We start from the raw sequence: 19,937 nt of genomic DNA on the forward strand, positions 1-19,937 counted from the left end.
AAACTATGTTTCATCCTGTTTCTAGCGTTAACGAGATATAACAATGAAACATACGCTTGAATATAAAATTAAATATAAAATTCGTAGAAAAGAAATCGAAGCGAAGGGCGTATGAAAAAATATATGAGACAAGAAGAGAGATAAAGATTCATCCATATATTGTACGGAAAGGTATTCGAATCTTAAAAAAATTCCCTGTTGAGAATCAAACTTTCCTCCCGATATCAAATTTGTATAAAAAATAAAACGAATGAAATGCGAGGCTGACTAAGTAGTTAGCTGTTCGTTAATCTATACAGATATATATATATTTGAAGTTTGTATTTATTTTTCTATTCACTTCCTTATGAAGTAAAAAAGATTTAATCTTTTATCGAAGCGAGCATCTCTTACGCATCCAATTTCATTATGACATTATAATTGCGAGATTCTTATGATTCACGGCGATGATAGGTTTCGCACGATTAATTTTACTTTCAAAGCGGCTCTACACTCGGTTGGTTTAGCATTGCTACAGTGTTTACAATTTCTATTTTCGTGTTACGTAAGTGCATCGGAACAAACGGCTTTATCTGTCGGTGTGATTTTCCTTAAAAATATCTATAAAAGAGGGGAAAGAAAAATATGCAAGTATAAAGTAAAAACGTACATTTTTAATTACTATATGAGTAACGCAGATATAATGCACGCTTTTAATAGCTAAAATTTCAGGTACGCGTACGGTTGTTTGAAGTTAAAAGCGTTTGCAAATACGTAAAACCTTTTCGCGCCATTGAATTTATTTGTATCGATTATAGGTAGCGCTATTTCTAATTCCCTCGTTTGGTAATCTATACGCAATAGGTAAATATTGTAAATGACATTAAAATGTTAAAAAAATCCAGAAAACTTCATCGAGGCTTGAGATAAAAAGATATATTAGCTGATATCTATTTTATATTTTGTCAGTTTTTATATATTTTTGTGTACGGTACCTTTTTATATATTTTTTTATTACAAATATCGGTCGATATCATGGAAGCGACCATGTTCTTCTTCATTTGGTCAGTTACTATAACTGTATGTTCTATGGATAAGGTAGATTCGGTAAAGCGACTTGTTTCATTGGCAAGACTGCGATTTTGCGTTCGCCATTTTGTTAACTGTCGGTATTTTTCGACGCGTGAGATTTTATTCATCTTAACTTTTATTGTCTTAATCGCTTCTTATTAAAAGCTTGAAACTTCGGTACTAATAAACTTCTACAATTCGCGATTATAGAAAATAAGATAGGGAAGCATTTGTTTTTACTTTTTTCTTATTTCTTTTTGTTTTGTTTATAGTTTTATAAATTCTCTTCTATTCTCTCAAGTCATAAGATCTTCGCAAGAAGAGAAATTTTTAACTTGATCTCCGAATGAGCGAATACATTAGTTTAATACTGAATATGGTCACAAGGTGGCGGACGTTATTACGAGTTTGCGCTGGATTGATATCTATTCTATATTTCGTCAAGGTTTATACATTTTTGTGGTTCTTTGTTAATTTGTTAACCTCAATCATTTCAAACATTTCTATAACGCGTGTTCAAACGTTCAGTTTCTTAAATATTTTTCATCAAACACTCTCATCTTTGTGAACAAGTACATTTTACCATTTTTATTCCATGTATACTCCGTTTGTTTGGCAATAAAAGTTTATATATGAAGGAGCCTAACCTATCACGAAACTTCCTACACGCATGTCAGAATGGAGACTTATCAAGAGTGGAAACTCTCGTATCGAAGCACGACATTCAAGATTGGACACACTTTAGACACACGACTTCCGGTGACACCGCGTTACATGTCGCCACCCGCGAGGGTCATTTGAATATCGTTCGATACCTATGCGAGAATTTCAAGGAACCAGATTTTAGAGTGAACGTCGCCAGTAGAGATATGAAAAGACCGCTGCACGAAGCGGCGCAGTTTGCTCGTAGCGATATACTCAAATATTTAATTGAAAAAGGTATTTATCTTTCGTTTGTAGCGCTAATTTTATTTTATAATTATAAATATATCATTCGCAACGTTATTCTCGTTTAAAGGTGCAGACGTGGATGCCTTAAAACGCGCCGATTGGACGCCGCTCATGCTGGCGTGTACAAAAACCGGAAGTGATGCCTATAAATGTATCGTAGCGCTTTTAGAGGCAAAAGCAAATCCGCTTTTGCGAAATAAAGATGGATGGACGTCGTTGCATCTAGTTTGTCGATCTGGCGATGAAAATGCTTTTGATTCGTTAGTAAATAAATGTATTGAACGCATCGATGATCGAAGCAATAATGGCCGTAGTGTTATGCACATTGCTGGTAAGAATTCCTCCACAAAATATTTTTATATTATCAATGATGTACAAATGGCGTAATACATAATTGGTATAAATATTTATAATTATGGATTATGAACCTGTTAAATGTACAGCATTTCACGGTCATGAGGGTTTAGTGAATCGTCTTATGGCTCTTAATACGAAACTTTTGAACGCGCGTGATTCCTCGGGGTCTACTCCTCTTCACGAAGCAGTTAAAGGAGGTCACCTATCCGTTGCAAAACGATTAATCGATTTGGGAGCCGATGTCGAAGCTAAAGACAACGCTAGTCAGACTATTTTACATATAGCAGCTGTAATTGGAAATACCGAAGCTATTAAAGCCATTTTGAAAAACTAATTTCGATAGGAAATTTTCTAAAATAGACAAAGACGAGACACATTTTATTCAGAGATTGGTACACATTTATTTATCCTTTTTTCCTGTATCAGACAGTCTTAAAGAAGCATACAAAAATGAAGAAACGGAGGCTCTTAGTAGATCGGAGATACCTAGATTTTACATTCTTCTTATTCGTTTGTGTTCTTCTTTTTCTTCTTCTTCCTCTTCTTCTGCTTGTTGTTCGGTGTTCCTCTTCCTTTTCATTTGTCAGCGTGCGCAGGCAGGCGATGATTCACAGGAAATCTACGCGCTTAATTACGTGCTAAAACCGTGTCCGCATACTTCTTTCTCTTTCTTTAATTACGTTCGTTAAATATCACTTACAAAGAGAGAACATAAATGGTAAAGATCACAGAATTTTCACGAATCCTATGTGAAAATGAATCGTGCGTCGGTTTGTCCAAAAATTCTGTAATTCGACCGATGCTGCTTCGTGCCTTTGGGTAAAACGGTTCAGAAAAAAGCCGATTCGAAAAATATTCCGACGCTTTGAGAGGATGGCTGCGGGTGGGGAAGGGATATTTTTGAGATGATCGGTGGAGTGTGCACACGTGGATGCATGTATATGTGGGCGTAGTGCGTTTCTATCTCCGCGGATTGACTTTCTGCGATTGCTTCAAATTTTCTTTCTCTGGCTGCCCCGATACAATTTTTTTCATTTTCTCTTTCCTTTCTTTCTTTTTTCTTTGCACGCAAAACGAAAGCTTAGCCGCTAAATATCTCGAGGGACGACTCGATCGTGGTTCGTTTGGAAACTCGATTACGCGATGCTGCTGCAGACAAGAGAACAAGGACGAAAAGTAAAGAGAGACAGCACACACGATTTGAAAGGAACATCTCGAGAATTGGACAGTACGGACAGGTATACTCGATCAGAAGAAAGATCAGCTTCGCGCCTATTTTGTCGCGTGAAAAGAGGAGAAGGATGGAGATCAAGGGCGAGGGGTTTGAGAAAGGAGGGGGAGGGAAGAGGATATTTATATTTATAAAACGGCTAAGGATAAAACATGCACTGTATATCTGTCCATCTGATTAACTGCTTGCACATTTTCATTCTTAATCATTCCCCTTCTTTTCTCCAATCTTTTTTCCCCTCTCTTCCGCTTTTGTCTAACGTTCGTGTTCTTGGTTTGTTCCTTTCTCCTGACTTTCCATTCGTTCAAGTAACAGTAACCTAACGCACGGGACGAGTGCTTCAATTCATATTATTTTTTCTTTTTACATTCCCACGTTTTCTCATCGAACCTACATATTTATCGTCCTTTCTTCTCTCTCTTTTTTTTTGTTTGTTCTTTTATTCATTTGTCGTTTACTTCTCTTTAGTGGAGTTCGTTTATAAATATCCAAAGATTACTTGGGCTCTCATTTAATATTGTTTTTTTTTTTTGTTTGTTTTACTTCCTCGCTTAATTTATTTACACATTAACTAATTACGCTTGGGACTTAAGTTAAATCGCGTCACGCGCCCGCCATCACGATAATAGTCACTGTAATATCCACTACTTACTAATAACTTGTCTTATCTAAGTGTATTCTTTTCTGTTTTCACATCGATCGTCTCGGTCGCCTCCTTCTTGTTCTCTCTTTCTCTCTCTCTCTCCCTTTCGTTCTTTACCTCTTTCTCTCATTTCCTCATGCACACATAATTCTCTCTTTCTCTCTTTTCCATTTACATTACAACGTGTTCAACATGTACAAAGCCCTATTTACATTATGTACACCTCATTTCGAGAATTTCCCAATGATAATGCTTCTATCTCTCTCACTCTCCTCTTTCGCACGCAACAATCTCTTAAACCAGTGCGTCTTCTTTCCTTTCTGTGGCTGCCGGTTACGCCGTTGTCGATGCTTAGAAAATAAAGAAAAATAGAAAAGGAATAAAGGAGAGACAAATAAAAAAAGAAGGAAAAAGAAGACAGACGGAAAATTACGTAAATTCGTAAATCGATTGCCTATTCACCAGGCACGTTTGCGCTCGAAGTTGTTCCCGTCTACTTGGCTCGTACACCTTTTATCCCCTTATCTCTTTCAATTACGATAAATCGAACGGATGGAATGTAGCTGCGTTTACGATTATATCCGATAATAGTGGTTCCGTGGGCAAGACCTTTCGCTTGTACAAAAATGCATAGAACTAAGCCCCGCCGCGTCGTGGACAGAGCGTTGGAGGACGTTCGCGAGACGCGACGACACAATCGTCGAGGGATACAAAAATCTTTCGTCCCTTTAATTCGCTTTGGAATCACGGGATTTAACAATCGTGTGTCTAAAAATGTAACATGCACTTCTGTGATTCGCGTTCACCGGAACGCGCGTCGAGAAATAAAATCTTAACGAGTTAAAACGTACAACGTCGTCGCGCACCGTCACGTACCGTAAAATTTCTTAAAGTTTAAGAGCAACCGCACGAGAGTTTTAGACGTGAAAGAACGCGAATCCGATCTTCATTTCTGGTATCGTTCAAGCTTGTCCGCGTATCTCGATTCCAATTCGATACAGTTTGATTTTTGCGATACTCGGTACGTTGCTCTGTAATTGACAGAAAATGATATCTCGCGGTTGGTTGTTGCTTATCGTGACGACGAAGGAATGTAAAAGTGGAACGAAAAAATGTCGAAGAAAGCGTGCGAAATTATCGACGCTGAAATACACGGTTCCGATGGCTGTTGTCGAACGGCGACGATTCGATACGCGACGACCGAGAAACGCGCGTACAGAGTTCACGTATTTATTCGCTACGGGCAAGAAACGAGACGGCAGAATTTTCATGGCGTTGGAAATTATATATACACATACTCGATAGGGTTACACATTTTCGTTCTACCTTTAACATCGTGGACAGAAACGGTTTTCAGATGCTTGACTGTCGTCTCAAGCTACGCTTGTGCGAAGGGTCTTCTAAACAGGAAAAACCAAGATAACCGCGAACGGGTTTTCACGCGATGCCAGAGTGAGCAATTACGTTTCATAGAAATCGGAGGAAACGCTCGTAACGCTTAATATAGCTACGCTGGTACCCTTAAAACGCTGTTTATCGCTATTTTAATAATTCGCCTATAGATTTATTCGTCTTAACGTACGATTTGCCGGAGAGAAGGATCACGGCCGGCCCGGCTGAGCAGAGAAATAAATTAAAGAAAAAGGAAACGACGAAACGCTGTTCAACCGAGAGAAAGACTATATTGAATTCACTGAGTTCGCGTGTGCCCTTTCTCGTTTAGGCAAATTTAAACTTCCATCGATTTAAACATAATTTAACAGGTTTCCGTTCGCGTACAACCGTAATAACACAATTAAAGAACAAAAGCTTGGTAAAAGAAGAACCTTTTCTCGTCAATTAGTCAATCCAACATATCTTTCTCCAGTCAAAAATGGAGAAGTCAGATGAGGAAATCGGATGTTCTGGGAAACGAACATCGAGCCATTGCTGACGTGTTTCAAAGCTCGACGTTCGTTCGTCTAATATATACGCTTACGCTCGTCGACGATGGATCTTCTTTGCAAGCAGAAAATGTCGTCGATCGATTCGACCATCGAACAACGGCGATTCGTTCGATCCATCTCATTTTGATACGATCATCTTCGATCGGTAATTATATCCGAACGATCGCGCGTCATTGATCGTCGATCTCGACACGACCGCTAATTACACATTAGATAACACTCACGGATGATAAAAAATAAATAGCGCGCGGGTTCCCTTAGTTACATATTAGATTACGCGGTTACGACATATACCTTTTTGTTCTTTAAAAAATAGTAAAAAACAGTGACTAAGTTTTTTTCGCTTTTTCCACGTCGCTCGGAAAATCGCTTTGTATCACTATATATATATATTTATATTTATATTTATATATATATATATATATATACTTGTTTCGTACAACTCTCACCCACCTTCTCTCTCTCTCTCTCTCTTCTCGTATTTTCTATATATATATATATATATATATATATGTAAATATAATATAGTTACTGTATACATACATATACATTTATATATATATATAATTTTTTTTATTTATAAAAATAACATTCTGGGACTAAAACGTAACGTTCCAAAGCAATATACATTGAGGAGCTGGCTGGGACGACCGATAAAGGTACTTTTAACCGCTGACTCTACCTTTCCCCGGGGGGAAACTTCAAGTTTTCAATCGTCGAAACTCGCTCGAAATGAACACGCGCGCCCTTTTCTTCTCCGGAACTCGAAGATTCTTTTTCCTTCTATCTCGCGAAGATACTGCCTGCATCTTTTGACAGATCGTGTCGCACGGAATTTTTCACGAAAGCAGTCTTAAGACTTTAGAAGTAACTCTACGATGCGACTAATGTAACGCGATAATGATTAATCGAAGTAAGCGTTGATCGATTATTAAGTAACTTTAGTTTTCTTCTACGTTCCGTGGCGAGGTCGGTTATCGATCAGCGCACCTGCGATATGTCGCTGCTCTTCGGTTCGATGAAAGCGGAGACGTTTGCGAGGAAACACGGACTTCAGATTCCTTTATCGAGTCGTCGCCGATTTCCTTCGGGGATTCGAATCGAATTCTCGTCGGTTCGACACTCGTTAACGAACGATTTTCACGCCCCCGCGGCCAAACCTTTTCCCTATTCGATCTCGATATGTCTGTTATTTTTCATATTATCCACGAATCACTTTCGTTAACGAGCAAAGCCAGCATCGACGAAACCATCGAGGAGAAAGTCTTCTCTCGATTTCTCAACGCGTACGAGAACAGGCTTCGAGGATACAATCGACAACGAACGAGAACATCGTGCTGAAGAACGCAAGGAAATTAATTCGCTCTGATATCGTTACACTTACTTACGAGCGTATATACGATAACTTCTCGTTCGAGTCGTTTACAATCCGCACGCGTACCTCGAAACCTCGAGCTCTGTAAGCGTTCTCCTAGCAAAATCTTAGCAATCTAAGAGGACTCGTCACGTTTTATCGTTTTCCGTACGATATCGTATTTTCCACTCTGTCAGTGAGCCAATCCCAAAAAGCCGAGCACAGCTTCGACGGTACAACGACGATCGATTAACTTCAACAACAGGTCCATATCGAATAATTCACGCTATCGTACACAGATCTTCGACGTTTCGTCACACATTCGCACGGTTCTAGTTCTGGAGACGACAGACACGTCCGTTTCGCGTGGACTTCCGCCATTGGTTGCACGCAATTCCCGAGTAAACGGATATGGAAACACAACAAAGGAGGTTCGGGGCCATCTTCGTAGAATCGGCCCGCTTATGGCTACAGAACGCGGCAATCATCCGGCTCCAGGTCGATCAGTCGCGTTCATGTTTGAGCTAGAGACGCGTTGTCATCGTTCGCAGCTCGTTCATCCGGTCGAACGTAGCTCGAGACGCGTCGGTTGTTCCGGAGTGATGGTTTTCTTCAGCGAGGAACCACCGTGCACGTCGCGTTAAACAAAAGACGTCGCCATCGTCGTAGTCATCGACGATATTTCTAACTTCGCGTGTCGAGGACGCGACCCTATAACATTCACGAACTACGCGTTGCTTCGATCGTTCCTTCGTCGATGGCCACGAGACGCGGTGTCTCGACAGCAAGGAGCGCATCCATCGTCCTCGTGCAGGAAGACGAAGAGGACAACAGGATCCTGCCAATGGAGTGCGTTCTAACACTCGCTGTAGGAAGGCGGTGGCATTCCGCGCCCGGTATACATGTCCGTCTGCGGCTGCAGATGACAGACGACCGTGTGTCCATCTAGAACCGCGACTGTTCTCGTGTGATCTGGCTGAGGCGGTATACCGTAACTGGCCGGAAGTCGAGGCAGCTCGCCACGTTCGTACCATGCTTGCTGCTTTCGTAGCTTCTCCCAGCAAGTGTTCAGGGTCCTCTCGAACGCAGGACTGTACTCTGACGCGTCACAATGGATATTTCCTCCGCCGCCACGGTCCGTCAACGTTTGCCCGTAATGCATCAGATTTCTATCGGTGGCCGGCGAGTATGGGATCAGCGGTCTGTGATCACCGTAACTTCTCGACGATTGTCTGCTCATGTCGCTTTGCCTTCTGCCGTCCTCGTCGGACATGTCCGACACTTGAATCTCACCGCCCCCGCCGCCACCGCCGCGCTCGATCTCTTCGTAAACTGGTTCGTCCTCGTTCGTCAAATCCCGCGGAAGATGTACGTGTTGACCGTGATGGGCGTGCAGCTGATGATGAGCTGGCCCGTTACTACGACCGTCCATGATCTCCGTGTATTTATGTTTGTACGGTATCGCAGTCCTTCGGCCACCACCGCCGCCTCCGGTAGTCCTATTGCCGCTCATCTCGTTGTTCTCGTTCAGTCCTCTCGCGCCGCGGTTTCGTCCGGAGTGTCCCAGGGTCAGGGTATTGTGTGTCCTAGGCGAGTCTTCTTGCTCGGAGCCACCATGGCCGGAGTCACGGGAATACGATTTAAAAGAAATGTTCTGCGGGAGAGACAGATACGTTTAAGTAGCCGCAGGTTGATGATGGTTCGAGGGATTTGATGAAATTTGATGGTCTGATAAATAACATAAAATGACTTGGCGTGTAACTTGGTATGTACGAGGAAGGGGGGTTGTGAGTGCGTGAACGATCATCTTCGATATTTCTGGAGTGACTTTTTAAGTTGAATTTAGAATTAGACAAACGAGGAATTCTTTGGAGAAAGAGAAAATGACGAATCAAGTAAATCGAATCGAAGCGATTCTGATTTTGTAATATTACCTTTGAATTGGTAATTAGAATGCCTCTTGAAGGATTTTGTTCTTTTTATATTTACTAGCTGATTAATTATACATTTCTTTTCTTTTCATTCTTTCCATATGTGCAACTATTTGATTATAAATTGATATTCGTCGTAAACCTATATGATCCTTTTTTAGAAAGCTCTTCAATTATTAATTTAACTCGCAGAAATGCAAGGATCTCGTTCGCACGACACCTACGAATTATAAATAGGGGAGGGTCAATGAGTCTCATCGAGGTGGATCCTCGATGACCTCGGGAACGTTTTACAAAATTCACGAGCTCGCATGCATGATCGAAGGAACGAGCGAGAAGATCCGTTACGTGCTGTATGATGATATGTACAAAGGCTATGATCATAAGGGCACGTTCATAGTATCATTCTGTCACTACTGAACGAAAACGTAAAACACACACAACGAGCTACGCGCCCCGTACGAAAATAAACACGTTCATCTTTGACAAAACTGAATATGGTCTTGTGTCTTTCAGTGTACCTATATACATTCTCCAGGATCATCGTCGAATTCGAAACCACGAGAATATTTTCTTTCCAGGACCATATACCTTAAACGACGAAAGACGCCGTCGTCTCTTTTTTTTTTGTATTTTCCTCGAATTTTCTTTCGTTGATCAACTTGAAGGTTTCGAAAACGAAATGATCGCGATGACACAGAGAACGAAAAGGGAGGAAAAAGGGGGGAACGCAAGCTCTCGTCCGACGAATATGTTCCACCGGAAACGGGTTTCCCCACACCTCCATGCGATTTCGAAGCGTCGGGTTTGGTCGAACCACGAGGTGTCCTCTAAGTGTGCAAAATGTGTTTCTAGGTGCTTGTCAAGTAAGGATCGAAGAAACGTAACGAAGAAGAATGGAAAAGACATGTTGAAAAACTAAAAACGTAAAAAGAGAATGAACGTAAAAAGAAAAATAAAAACCATGGCACACCATGCAGTCAATTAGAGAAACAATGGCAGAAGAACATAGTGAGAGAAAGGAAAAAGTTCGATCGAAACAATACACGACACGAGCGAGCGAGCGAGCGAGCGAGTGAGCGAGCCTTTTTCTTAGCTGCGGTGAGTTAGTTACCTTCCACATGAGGTTTTTGTTAAGGTGGCCCCAAGTGGCGGTGGCAGATTTGGGGATATTGGGAGCTGAGGGTAAGAAGGCGTGACGGGCGTATGGCAGGGTGGCCACGATGTGAGCCTCTGTTGGAGAGGATTCACGTGGCACGGTAACTGCCGGCTGCCTATCGACAATCGCCCAGCTTCGACCGGACGCCAAGTACTGGAAAAATCGAACCATTCGCCGTTCTCTCTTAACCCTTCGTTTACTGATACGCAAAGGGATGATCGAGTGTTGTGTCCTTTTTCATGAATCGGCGTAATGTGTGAATCGTTTAGGGGATGTCGTTTGAAATATTCTTATGGGGCCGTGTGTTTACGATGATTTGATGTAGTATTTGGACGATCGTTATCCATCGTCAATTACGCAATTCGGGAGTCATATTGTAATTGGAAATTACGTCGGGTCGAGGTTGTTACGTCCGTGTAGTACAACACACGAGGGTATAGTACTCTCGGTCCACGATACTGGAAAGATCAAGTGATTAATATCGAGGACATATCTGACACGGTGAATAACAGTGAAATACGATATTAAGAGACTGTTAAAGCGTCGAATAAAAGATCGTAATTAATTTTAAATAATCGATTATAAAAGTATCGCAGTTTACCAGTAAACAAAGGGTTGCTCGAATGTCACGAAACCTTAGACAAAACACCCTGCTCCGTAATTCCTCGTGTCCTTCTACGTATAATCTAGACAAAATTCCACACGTTCTCCGTCACCGGGAACTTTCTTCTTTCTCAAGAGTTCCCTTCGAAACTAATTAACCCAGCAACGCGAGGTTGTTCGTGACAAATACGGACCGGTGCGATCGTTTTCGTCGCCAGGCGGACGGATTAGTCGGATTTCGTGTGACACGGTTTAAAAAGGGCCTCCGACCCATCGGAAGCGACGCGCACACGGAAGATACGGACGGGGTAAGTCCGACGATATCTGACGGAGTTGCGATGCTCGCCGGAAGTGTGGCGGATTTAACTCGTACACGGGCAAATCTACGGCATAACGGACTGAGATACGCGACGTCAGCACGCACTCCCCGACCTCGTGCGTGTTTGGCTTCGGACGATACGCGACCACACCTGTTTTCCGGCTGTACCTGAACGACGATGAACCACCGACTTTCGATCGAGATTTTTTCCGCTTTCGATGAAACGTCGAAACAAGGACGAGCGACGGATTTAGGAAATTTTTCACTTTCCTCGTCCTTTATGTTTGATGGAGAAGAATTTTGTTTTTATCGCGTTTCTCGAATATTCTGAAGAGCTTCCAATTTTCTGTTCTTTCACCAAGTTAAAGTAATCGTCGTCTGAGCTTACCCAACAGATTTTTAGCTTTCATTACGTTTTACGAATAGTTTCGGATAGCTCTAGATGATTTTTGAATCCGTCAAGACACTCTTCAAACTCTAAGCGATATCGAGTTACAATAATAATTGGGATTAGTAAATGCACGAACAATTGTCGGAAAATGATTTGATTTTTAAGCGTTTTTACGTTGGAAAGGTTCTAGATTATCGATTCGTTGGTATTCCCTTGAAGCAACGCGATGGAGCAAGGTGAGATGCGACAGAGATCGTGGCGCGGGGAGAACGAGTCTTCTTTGTTTTCTTACTGTCTGTAATGAGGTAACGTCGGGAACCGGCTCCTCGTTTGCGCGGCTGACGTGCAACCGTGCCGAGACTGGGCCGTCTGTATCAGAGAGGAAATAGCGTAATACCGATCATCGTGATGGCGTTTCACCGACCCATCGAATAAAATTACCATCGTGCAACTTGTAAAACCGGCTTTGATCAAACCGTTCTCGTTCTAATGGGAACGCACCACTTTTCCACGTTCGCTCGGCTAATTATGGATTTTCGCGTTCTCGTGCTTTGCAGTTAAAGAACGTGAAGCGTCTCCGAGTTGTTGGAGCGCGAGCTGGATCGTTAGAGGCTTCGATGATCCGTATTACCCTATCCTTGCCTCTCGTCGCGCGAATGTGCACCTGGTGTTAATTAGCGAAAACGCACAGAGCAAGGGGAGAGAAAAAAAAATAGGAAAAAAAAAGACGATGTGTCTGTTTATCCATGTGTGTATGTCTGCCGTCTGCGTATGTGTGTGAGCGTGTCTGCGTGTATGCAGAGAGCAAAAGTAGTCGAGAATAGTATGCGATTGTGTATGTGTGTACGTTGCGAAGGAGGTGTGAGAGAGATGTGAATCGGATCGGTTCGACGAAGTCTTTTCTCGCCTTTACGGTTTTCTTCGCTCTTCGCGGTCATGTAACCGATCGTGTGATAGGTGAGTAGTCCAAAGAGCGTCTCGACGCGTGTGAACACGTACGTTTGTCCGACTGTGAACCGAACCGAGGCCGTTGATCGAAAGGCGCAGAAATATATATTTTCGAAAGGGAACGAAGAGAAGAGTCAATTCGAGCGCTTTTCGATCGAACGATCGCTTGACAGCAAGCGGCTTAAAGATATTTTTGCACTGCGTGGACAGAATTCGACGAACGAGAAGGATAAGATAAAATCTATAGCTATGGCATAGATTGCAAAAGTATTTTTTATGCGTATTTCAATAAGTACCGATAATTAATCGTACTCTGTCCACGCGGGCGGCTAAAAACAATATTCGCTCGTACATTACGAATCTTTCTGAACGTATACTTCCTTCATGTTCTACGGAAATTCGTTTAAACTTCTTTAATGATAGTATTACCGGTGGGCTCACGCATCAGTGCCTGCAGAGTAAAAAGGAGTCGATAAGCGACAAAACAGGTTTGCGAGGAAGCCATGGCTGATTTGCTAGAGCAGATGCTATTCGATGGAATGTGGGACCTGCCTTTTTAACCTTGCAATGGAAACTGCCAACATTTTCCTTATATTTTACGTTTTGCATATAGGAAATATAGAAGCGTGTCGAACGGTATCATGTTAAAATTCCAACTGGATATAAAAAATGAAAATTTTGTTAACTCTATATGTATACATACAAGGCAGATGATCAAATCTTTGAATTTTTACACTCGTCGTTCGTGAATATAAATAATATCGAACATTTTAACTAACACAGCAATATTAAAGTGTATATCTACAACCATGCACATTGTTGGCGTTAATTCAGCATGGATACCGACGCGCCTCGTTTTAGGGTGATAAAACATTGAGCAGACAGAGAATGGGCGCAGGCTGAAAGTGTTGCAAATAGCAGTCAGTCGTCAAAGGCGCAGCTGCGAAACCGATTGTATAAATCATCGATGTTACAGATTCGTTATGTCTCTCGTGCGTGTACCGGTCCGTAGCGAAGAGTTTCATTAACGTTCCGGAAACATCATCTGAAATAAATTGCGAGCTGTGTAAAGTCGGCTCGCTTTCACGTGCGTTGCAATAAAAGTAGGTCTCGATCTGGCGAGACGTGGGAACAAAAGGAAGGGAATAGGGTACAAAGTAGCCAGCAACCGCGTTACACCAAACCCAGAGCCAGATAAGAAGCACGAAAATCACCATTGTTAGTAGGAGGTCTTGCAAATAGTACGTTCGCGTGTTTACAGGTGTGCAAAAGTCGAGCGAGAGAGCGTGCCATGTATTTTTCACCTGGTGCTCGAAGACCAATGCTATGCTTACCGCGACGAGAATTTTCTCTCGTTTCGTTCTCTCTCGTTTTTGTCGCTTGTCGCAATCGACACCGTTTTCTTTCCTTTTTTCCCCTTTCCACTCAGGGTTGAAACAAGAACCGATATCGTGAATATCGATACAGAGAGAGAAAGAGAAGAGAGAGAGAAATAGATAGAGACGGGAGGGGGGACAATACGAATACAAATTTATCGAGAATCGTGATATTACGAAACACGGTTTTTATTTCTTTGGTTTCCCGGGTTTCGCTGCACGTTTAAATTGAAAGCACGAATTTTTTAGTATCTCCCGCGCGCGTTCGAGCTCAACGTTGACAATAATACAACTACAAAAAAAAAGGCACATCGTGAAACCGTACGAGTATCGTTTGCTTTTTGCGAAAACCACGAGGCACGTGCGTTACGAGCCGTTCTAAAATTCGGTGAATTTACGCCGGCGCGTCAATGACAAATTCATGAATAAACACAGCGGAAAAAAAAAAAAAAAAAAAGAAAATAGAAACAAGCAACGTGAAAAGGCGAAAACAGAAGAGAGAGGTGACAACGATATGAAATTATATAATCGTCATAGCAAATGTCGTTTATCATTTTTAGTCGATTTGTGTCTAGTAATTTCTACTAAATCCGATAAATTCAGCCGACAATTGGCAATAAATTTTTACGGAGAACATAACAGCGGCGCGATCGCGCATATTATAGCTCGCTGTGTGGTTATCGTTTCATCTACAACCGAGTATCGTTGTTTTATCATACAAATCTACGGCATGACCACGTTCAATCATGTCACCTATCTCTCTCTTTCTCTCTCTCCCTCTCTTTTTCTCTTTTACTGTTCCTCCAAACCAACCCCTGAATATCATTCTTCGCATGCTCTCTTCTCTCCCTATTCCCTACTCTAACTCCCTGAGTATATATACATCTGTCTGTCTCTCTCATTCTCTTTTTTCTCTCTAAATTTTCTTCACAGCGAGCGCGATAGAGCCGAAAGAGTCGAACGGTTCACGGTTAAATGCCGTTTTAGCTCATCCCGTTCCAGAACCAGCTTTTCGAGGCGGACGAAGAGACTCTCGGTGACGTTAAAAAAGTGTTTCTGGCACGCGTCGCTTTTGAGCGGAACGCGCGGCCATTCGAAACGAATCTCCCTCGACTAGGAGGGTCGAGGACACCCACTTCACAATTTATCCTGCAACAGACTTGGGGTAACACATTAAAAAAAAAAAAAAAAAAAGAACACGAAGAAGGAGAAGAAGAGAGACGACAAAAGGAAGGTAGCTGGAGGGCGCTATTTCGAAGATGATACGACGACGCGGTTGCATTAGCATACACGAGCGAACAGAGTCGAGGGTGGTAGACATGTTGCTGGTTAAACGTTTAACTAGTTTCGAAAGCCCTCCATTTCCTATGGTACTGTCTCTAAATACTAATCACAAAGAAAATCTGTTGCCTTTGTAAAGCGTACCTTCGTAAATCTTTACGAAGTCATTAGGAAGTGATAATTGTTAAGAAAGAGACTACCGCTTTGGATGAATAAGAGATTTATATCGAAAGAAGAAAAGGGTGCACGCCACACAGCCAACGATTGCGAATGTCTCGTGATCGTTTGGTGGAACGGTGACAGTGGGTGCATCGTTAAATTGAAGAGGAAGGTCCGGCCTTCAAAGGGTCACGTAGTAGCGGTCGTTAGAACCGCAACGGAAACCATTCTTCTTAATCGCGTGGATGATCGTGCAGCGAACAAGAAAACACGAGTGCTTGGTTGGTGTCGCGGTCGGTCGTCGACGACGGACGAAAGAATTCGCCCGATAAAGGTACAAGAACCTTCGTGTAGTTATCAACTCGAAAAGCTGGCTGACGTTCATGTAACGAGCGACAGAATGGCGTAGAGGGAGTGTGTTATTAATTCCAGTACTATTAATTATACTTGCGTTACTGGCAGAAAGCGATAGTCGAAAGTAAAGAATAACAAGAAGAAAAAAATAATGACGGAGTAATAGATGGCGAATAAAGAAGAACAGATGAGAATCAGTTATCGAGTCAAAGACAAATAGAGCTAGTTAGAAAGAAAAAAAAAAAAGAGAGAGAGAGTGACCTATTTTCGTTCGTTCTCCTCCTTCAAAAAATATTCCCTCTTTCGATCGTATGTTCTCACATTTTTTCCCGCGCGATAGACATACAGTTGTCAAAAACTGTTCGAACAATCGTTACGAAGAAAGAAATTGGTTTTTTTTTTCTCGGTTTGGTGTAGAAGCGGCTATCGGATACCTTGCTGAGCGGGATGCCTATTGTGGTTGCTAGGTGCCATCATGTGCATCTGGTGTGCCCCGACCGGCGACCTCAGCGACAAATTGTTCAGGTTCACGTTTATCGAAAGATTCGTATTGTTACAGGCGGCGGTCAGGTTGTTGTGATTGTTCGGCGGTGACGTGGTCGTTGTTGTACCCACATTGGAGGCGGCGTGCGGCGACAATCCGGAGCTATCGGTCGTCGGCGCCGACGGATTCGACGAGGTGTTGTGAGAGGCGAAGTCCTTGCCTCCATTAGCACCACCGGCGCCGCCGCTGGTACCGGAAGAGCCGCCGGAGCTTCCGGCCACCGTCTTCGAGCACCTGAGGCACTTGGGCAGCCAGGAGTGACGGCGCACGAACTTCCTGTATTCCTTCCTCACCTGCAATGGCGAAGCAAACCCACCCCCCGAACGAAAGGTTTTTTTTTAACGGTGCACAAAGAACCAAGGCAAGTGCGAGCGCGCGTTCGTTTCTCGTTCGTTCGCGTATGAATAATAATAACAATTAAAAGAAAAAGAGAAAAAAAAGGAAAACTAATTGAAAAGTATATATGATACAATCTTCCAGGATGACGATGATGATATACTTTAACGATGAACATATATATTTTGATATATTGAGAAACATGAATATGTGATCGAGTTTATGAAGCATTGGTGCTGAATTTACAGATAAATTAGGAAAAGAGCGGTGCATCCTGCAGTGGCAACCAAAATATAAACGTTGTTCAAACGAAAAGGAAGAAGATAACTGAATATAACGAGCTGCAAATCAGGCTACAGGATCCCGGTTAATTCGACAAATAAACGTGGGTGATTTTCGATTGCCACAGCACTTTATTTGAGACATCATTTGTTGTCATCGTGTTTTGTTTTGCGAGATACCATTACGATGTTTAGACTGCGTTTAACATGATTCCTCTCAAATGATCCTCTTGCTTATGGAGTTACTTGCTACTTATATAATACGAAGAATCCGCTTTCGTACATAGTGCATCGAATTCTTATGTTACAAGATCCTTGACTCGTGAATAATTGTGTTAACTATAAACCTTACGATAGAAACAGTTTTACAATTCTCATTATATAAAGTTCCGATTCGACAATTGCTTTCTTACTTTCCTTTAAACTTCGCGTTGACATTGCTTCTTGCTTTCGAAACGTTTCGCGGTTGCTCGATACAAAATTGAAAAATATACGCAATATAATCCACCGAGTAAACTAACATCCTGTTTTGTTTTTAATAATAATAATTATCGTAAATAATTTGTAACATTCTCTCGCAATAATTTTTCGCGCTGTTTAAGATGCCACTCGAATTTCGTTGGTTTCATTAACGATAAGAATGCACGACGAAAGATGAAAGAATGAAGGATGATTCAACGAGGCGTTCAAAAACGTTGGAACGCGCGTTAACAACACCAGAGAGTTTAAAGTAAGGTGGACGTTTGGACCCCGACGTATTCCCTTACCTTCTCGTTCTGAACGCAATGGAACACAAAGATAAACAGCCCCTGCAGACTATTCAATATGGTGAAGATGTACGCCATCACGACGGATTCTTGGTTCAAGTAGAGAAGCCCGAAGGTCCAGGTGAGTCCCAGTAGAAATACTAAGACGATCGCTCCTCTCAGCCATGCCCTAGTCAGAAAATATCGATCAATCAGTCACATTGAAGCTAAAAATCTCAAGAACAAGATAATCGCGAGCGATGCTTAAAGGAACGTGAACGAGAGCTATGTGAAGTTATCGGTATGAGGGATTTAGAGAAAAAAATACAAGAAAAAAAAAGGTAACGAAGAGAGTGGGGGAGGGGGGATGAAAGAAAACGATCTCTTTAGTCTCGTGCCATTGAAAGAATTAAGAGTAACGTGCTAAATGATCGATGATGGTGTGACTTTAATTCTAATAATTCCAATGCTACATTTGTCACGTTCTTATCGAAATGGAGCGGCGAGAACACGGAAGATTATCAGGAGACGGCGTTATGCACCGAAGTGCACGCAACATTTCGAGCTGCGCGATGCTAACGTGTATTACTAATGTTGCTGGTTTCTACACGCGTGCACGCGTCGAGTACACACTCTTCAACAAAAGCATTAGCATCGTTAATGTTCTCGCGAGTCTCGAAAGCGGCTGGCGTCCTATAAGCATCGCACACAGTGTTACTATTTCTTACTTCTTTCCACCTTCTCCGTATCGACGTTCTTACTATTTTTTGCTTTTTCTTTTCTTTTCTTTTCTTTTCTTTCCTAGTTCCTGATCTACTAGGAACGATCAAGACTGCGGATCTACGGGAGGATCGGGTACACGAACTACACAGGTAGGCAGGTGTTTATTACTTCTAATCTCGCGCGTATACACTAAGCTACTCTCAAATCAGGCCTTATACCCGAAACTAAAGGATAAATACGGCATGCGGTTTAAATCGTCGTATATGTACTCAGAGGAAAGGCAAACAGCGTGATGTAACTAAGAAATTCCGAGAATATCGATCGTCGCCACGTGTGTTCTCTGTCAAGCATTATCGCGAGGATACCACGCTACTTAAGCCATTGATAATTGCAAATTGCCCAGGCTTTTCTAAACCGATACAAAATAATATAACAATCAGGATAATAACATTTGCGATTCCAGTGAGTCACTAGATCAATGATCGTTCGATTAAACGATCACCGTGACTTTGTTCTTCCCGTGAACAAACTATGTACTACGTTCTACGTTCTACAGTCGAAAAAAAAAAAAAAAAAAAAAAGAAAAAATGATAAAATGAAACAATTATCGTATCAGTAGCTTTGAATTATAACGAAAAAGAAACAAGAGAAAACAGTGAACTTGTTAAATGAAAGAATGGTGAAATTAAAGACATGTGAATCGACGATTAGTAATAGAATGATGTAACGGTGAATGAACGAGATGTGGGTAATAATAAAAATTGGTAAATATCTTACAAGTGCGCTTGCAATTTGTTGGGAAGAGCATTCTCTTCCTTTCCACTACCAACCAACCACGCCATGCAGAAGAATGTAGAACAGTGTAGACAGAAGTGGGTAGAAGATTTAATACAAAAATGAAACAAGACAGCAAAGTTAGGTGATTGTTCCGGCACCATTTTAATTAATTGATTATTAAGAAAAAAAAAAACAACTTATCGTTTCGCTAGTGCAGTACTCGATTCGTATTACTATACGTTATATACCTGCGTTAGTACAATAGAACGTTCAACGACATTTAAATACGTTCGAATTATTCGAAAGGAAAATAATGAAAATGAAGTACAAAAAGGACGTAAAATGATTAAAAACGGAGAGGAAAACGAAACATAAAGAGAGAGACTGATTTTTTACGATAAAGCAATTTCGATAATAAAACGAGTCGAGTTTGCACGAGAATTTAACTACCGTCACCAACATTTTCGTACAGAAATT

At 41.8% G+C, this 19,937-nt stretch overlaps 2 protein-coding genes across 6 annotated transcripts in view; one reads left to right on the top strand and one right to left on the bottom strand.

Moving 5' to 3' along the window:
* Nucleotides 1-1,493: 1,493 nt before the first annotated feature.
* LOC132910280 (ankyrin repeat domain-containing protein 16-like) lies at nt 1,494-2,958 on the top strand. Its single transcript, XM_060965840.1, has 3 exons — nt 1,494-1,989; nt 2,069-2,332; nt 2,445-2,958. Exons 1-3 carry the CDS (start codon nt 1,683-1,685, stop codon nt 2,690-2,692), a joined length of 819 nt encoding a protein of 272 aa, XP_060821823.1. The 5' UTR covers nt 1,494-1,682; the 3' UTR covers nt 2,693-2,958.
* The window catches only part of LOC132910268 (latrophilin Cirl-like), a 364,455-nt gene continuing 347,252 nt past the window's right edge, over nt 2,735-19,937 (bottom strand). For 3 of the 5 annotated variants that reach the window (XM_060965824.1, XM_060965820.1, XM_060965821.1), the window contains 5 exons: nt 19,461-19,505; nt 17,982-18,150; nt 16,669-16,890; nt 10,578-10,775; nt 2,735-9,186 (listed from right to left, as the gene is read on the bottom strand). In XM_060965824.1, the coding sequence (XP_060821807.1) occupies nt 8,389-9,186; nt 10,578-10,775; nt 16,669-16,890; nt 17,982-18,150; nt 19,461-19,505 (1,432 nt within the window). In that variant the 3' untranslated portion in view covers nt 2,735-8,388. The remainder of the gene's footprint in view (nt 9,187-10,577; nt 10,776-16,668; nt 16,891-17,981; nt 18,151-19,460; nt 19,506-19,937) is intronic. The other 2 variants (XM_060965822.1, XM_060965823.1) reach the window with 2 other exon arrangements.

The sequence above is a fragment of the Bombus pascuorum genome, chromosome 9 (assembly GCF_905332965.1).
Source record: "Bombus pascuorum chromosome 9, iyBomPasc1.1, whole genome shotgun sequence".
Lineage (NCBI taxonomy): Eukaryota > Metazoa > Arthropoda > Insecta > Hymenoptera > Apidae > Bombus > Bombus pascuorum.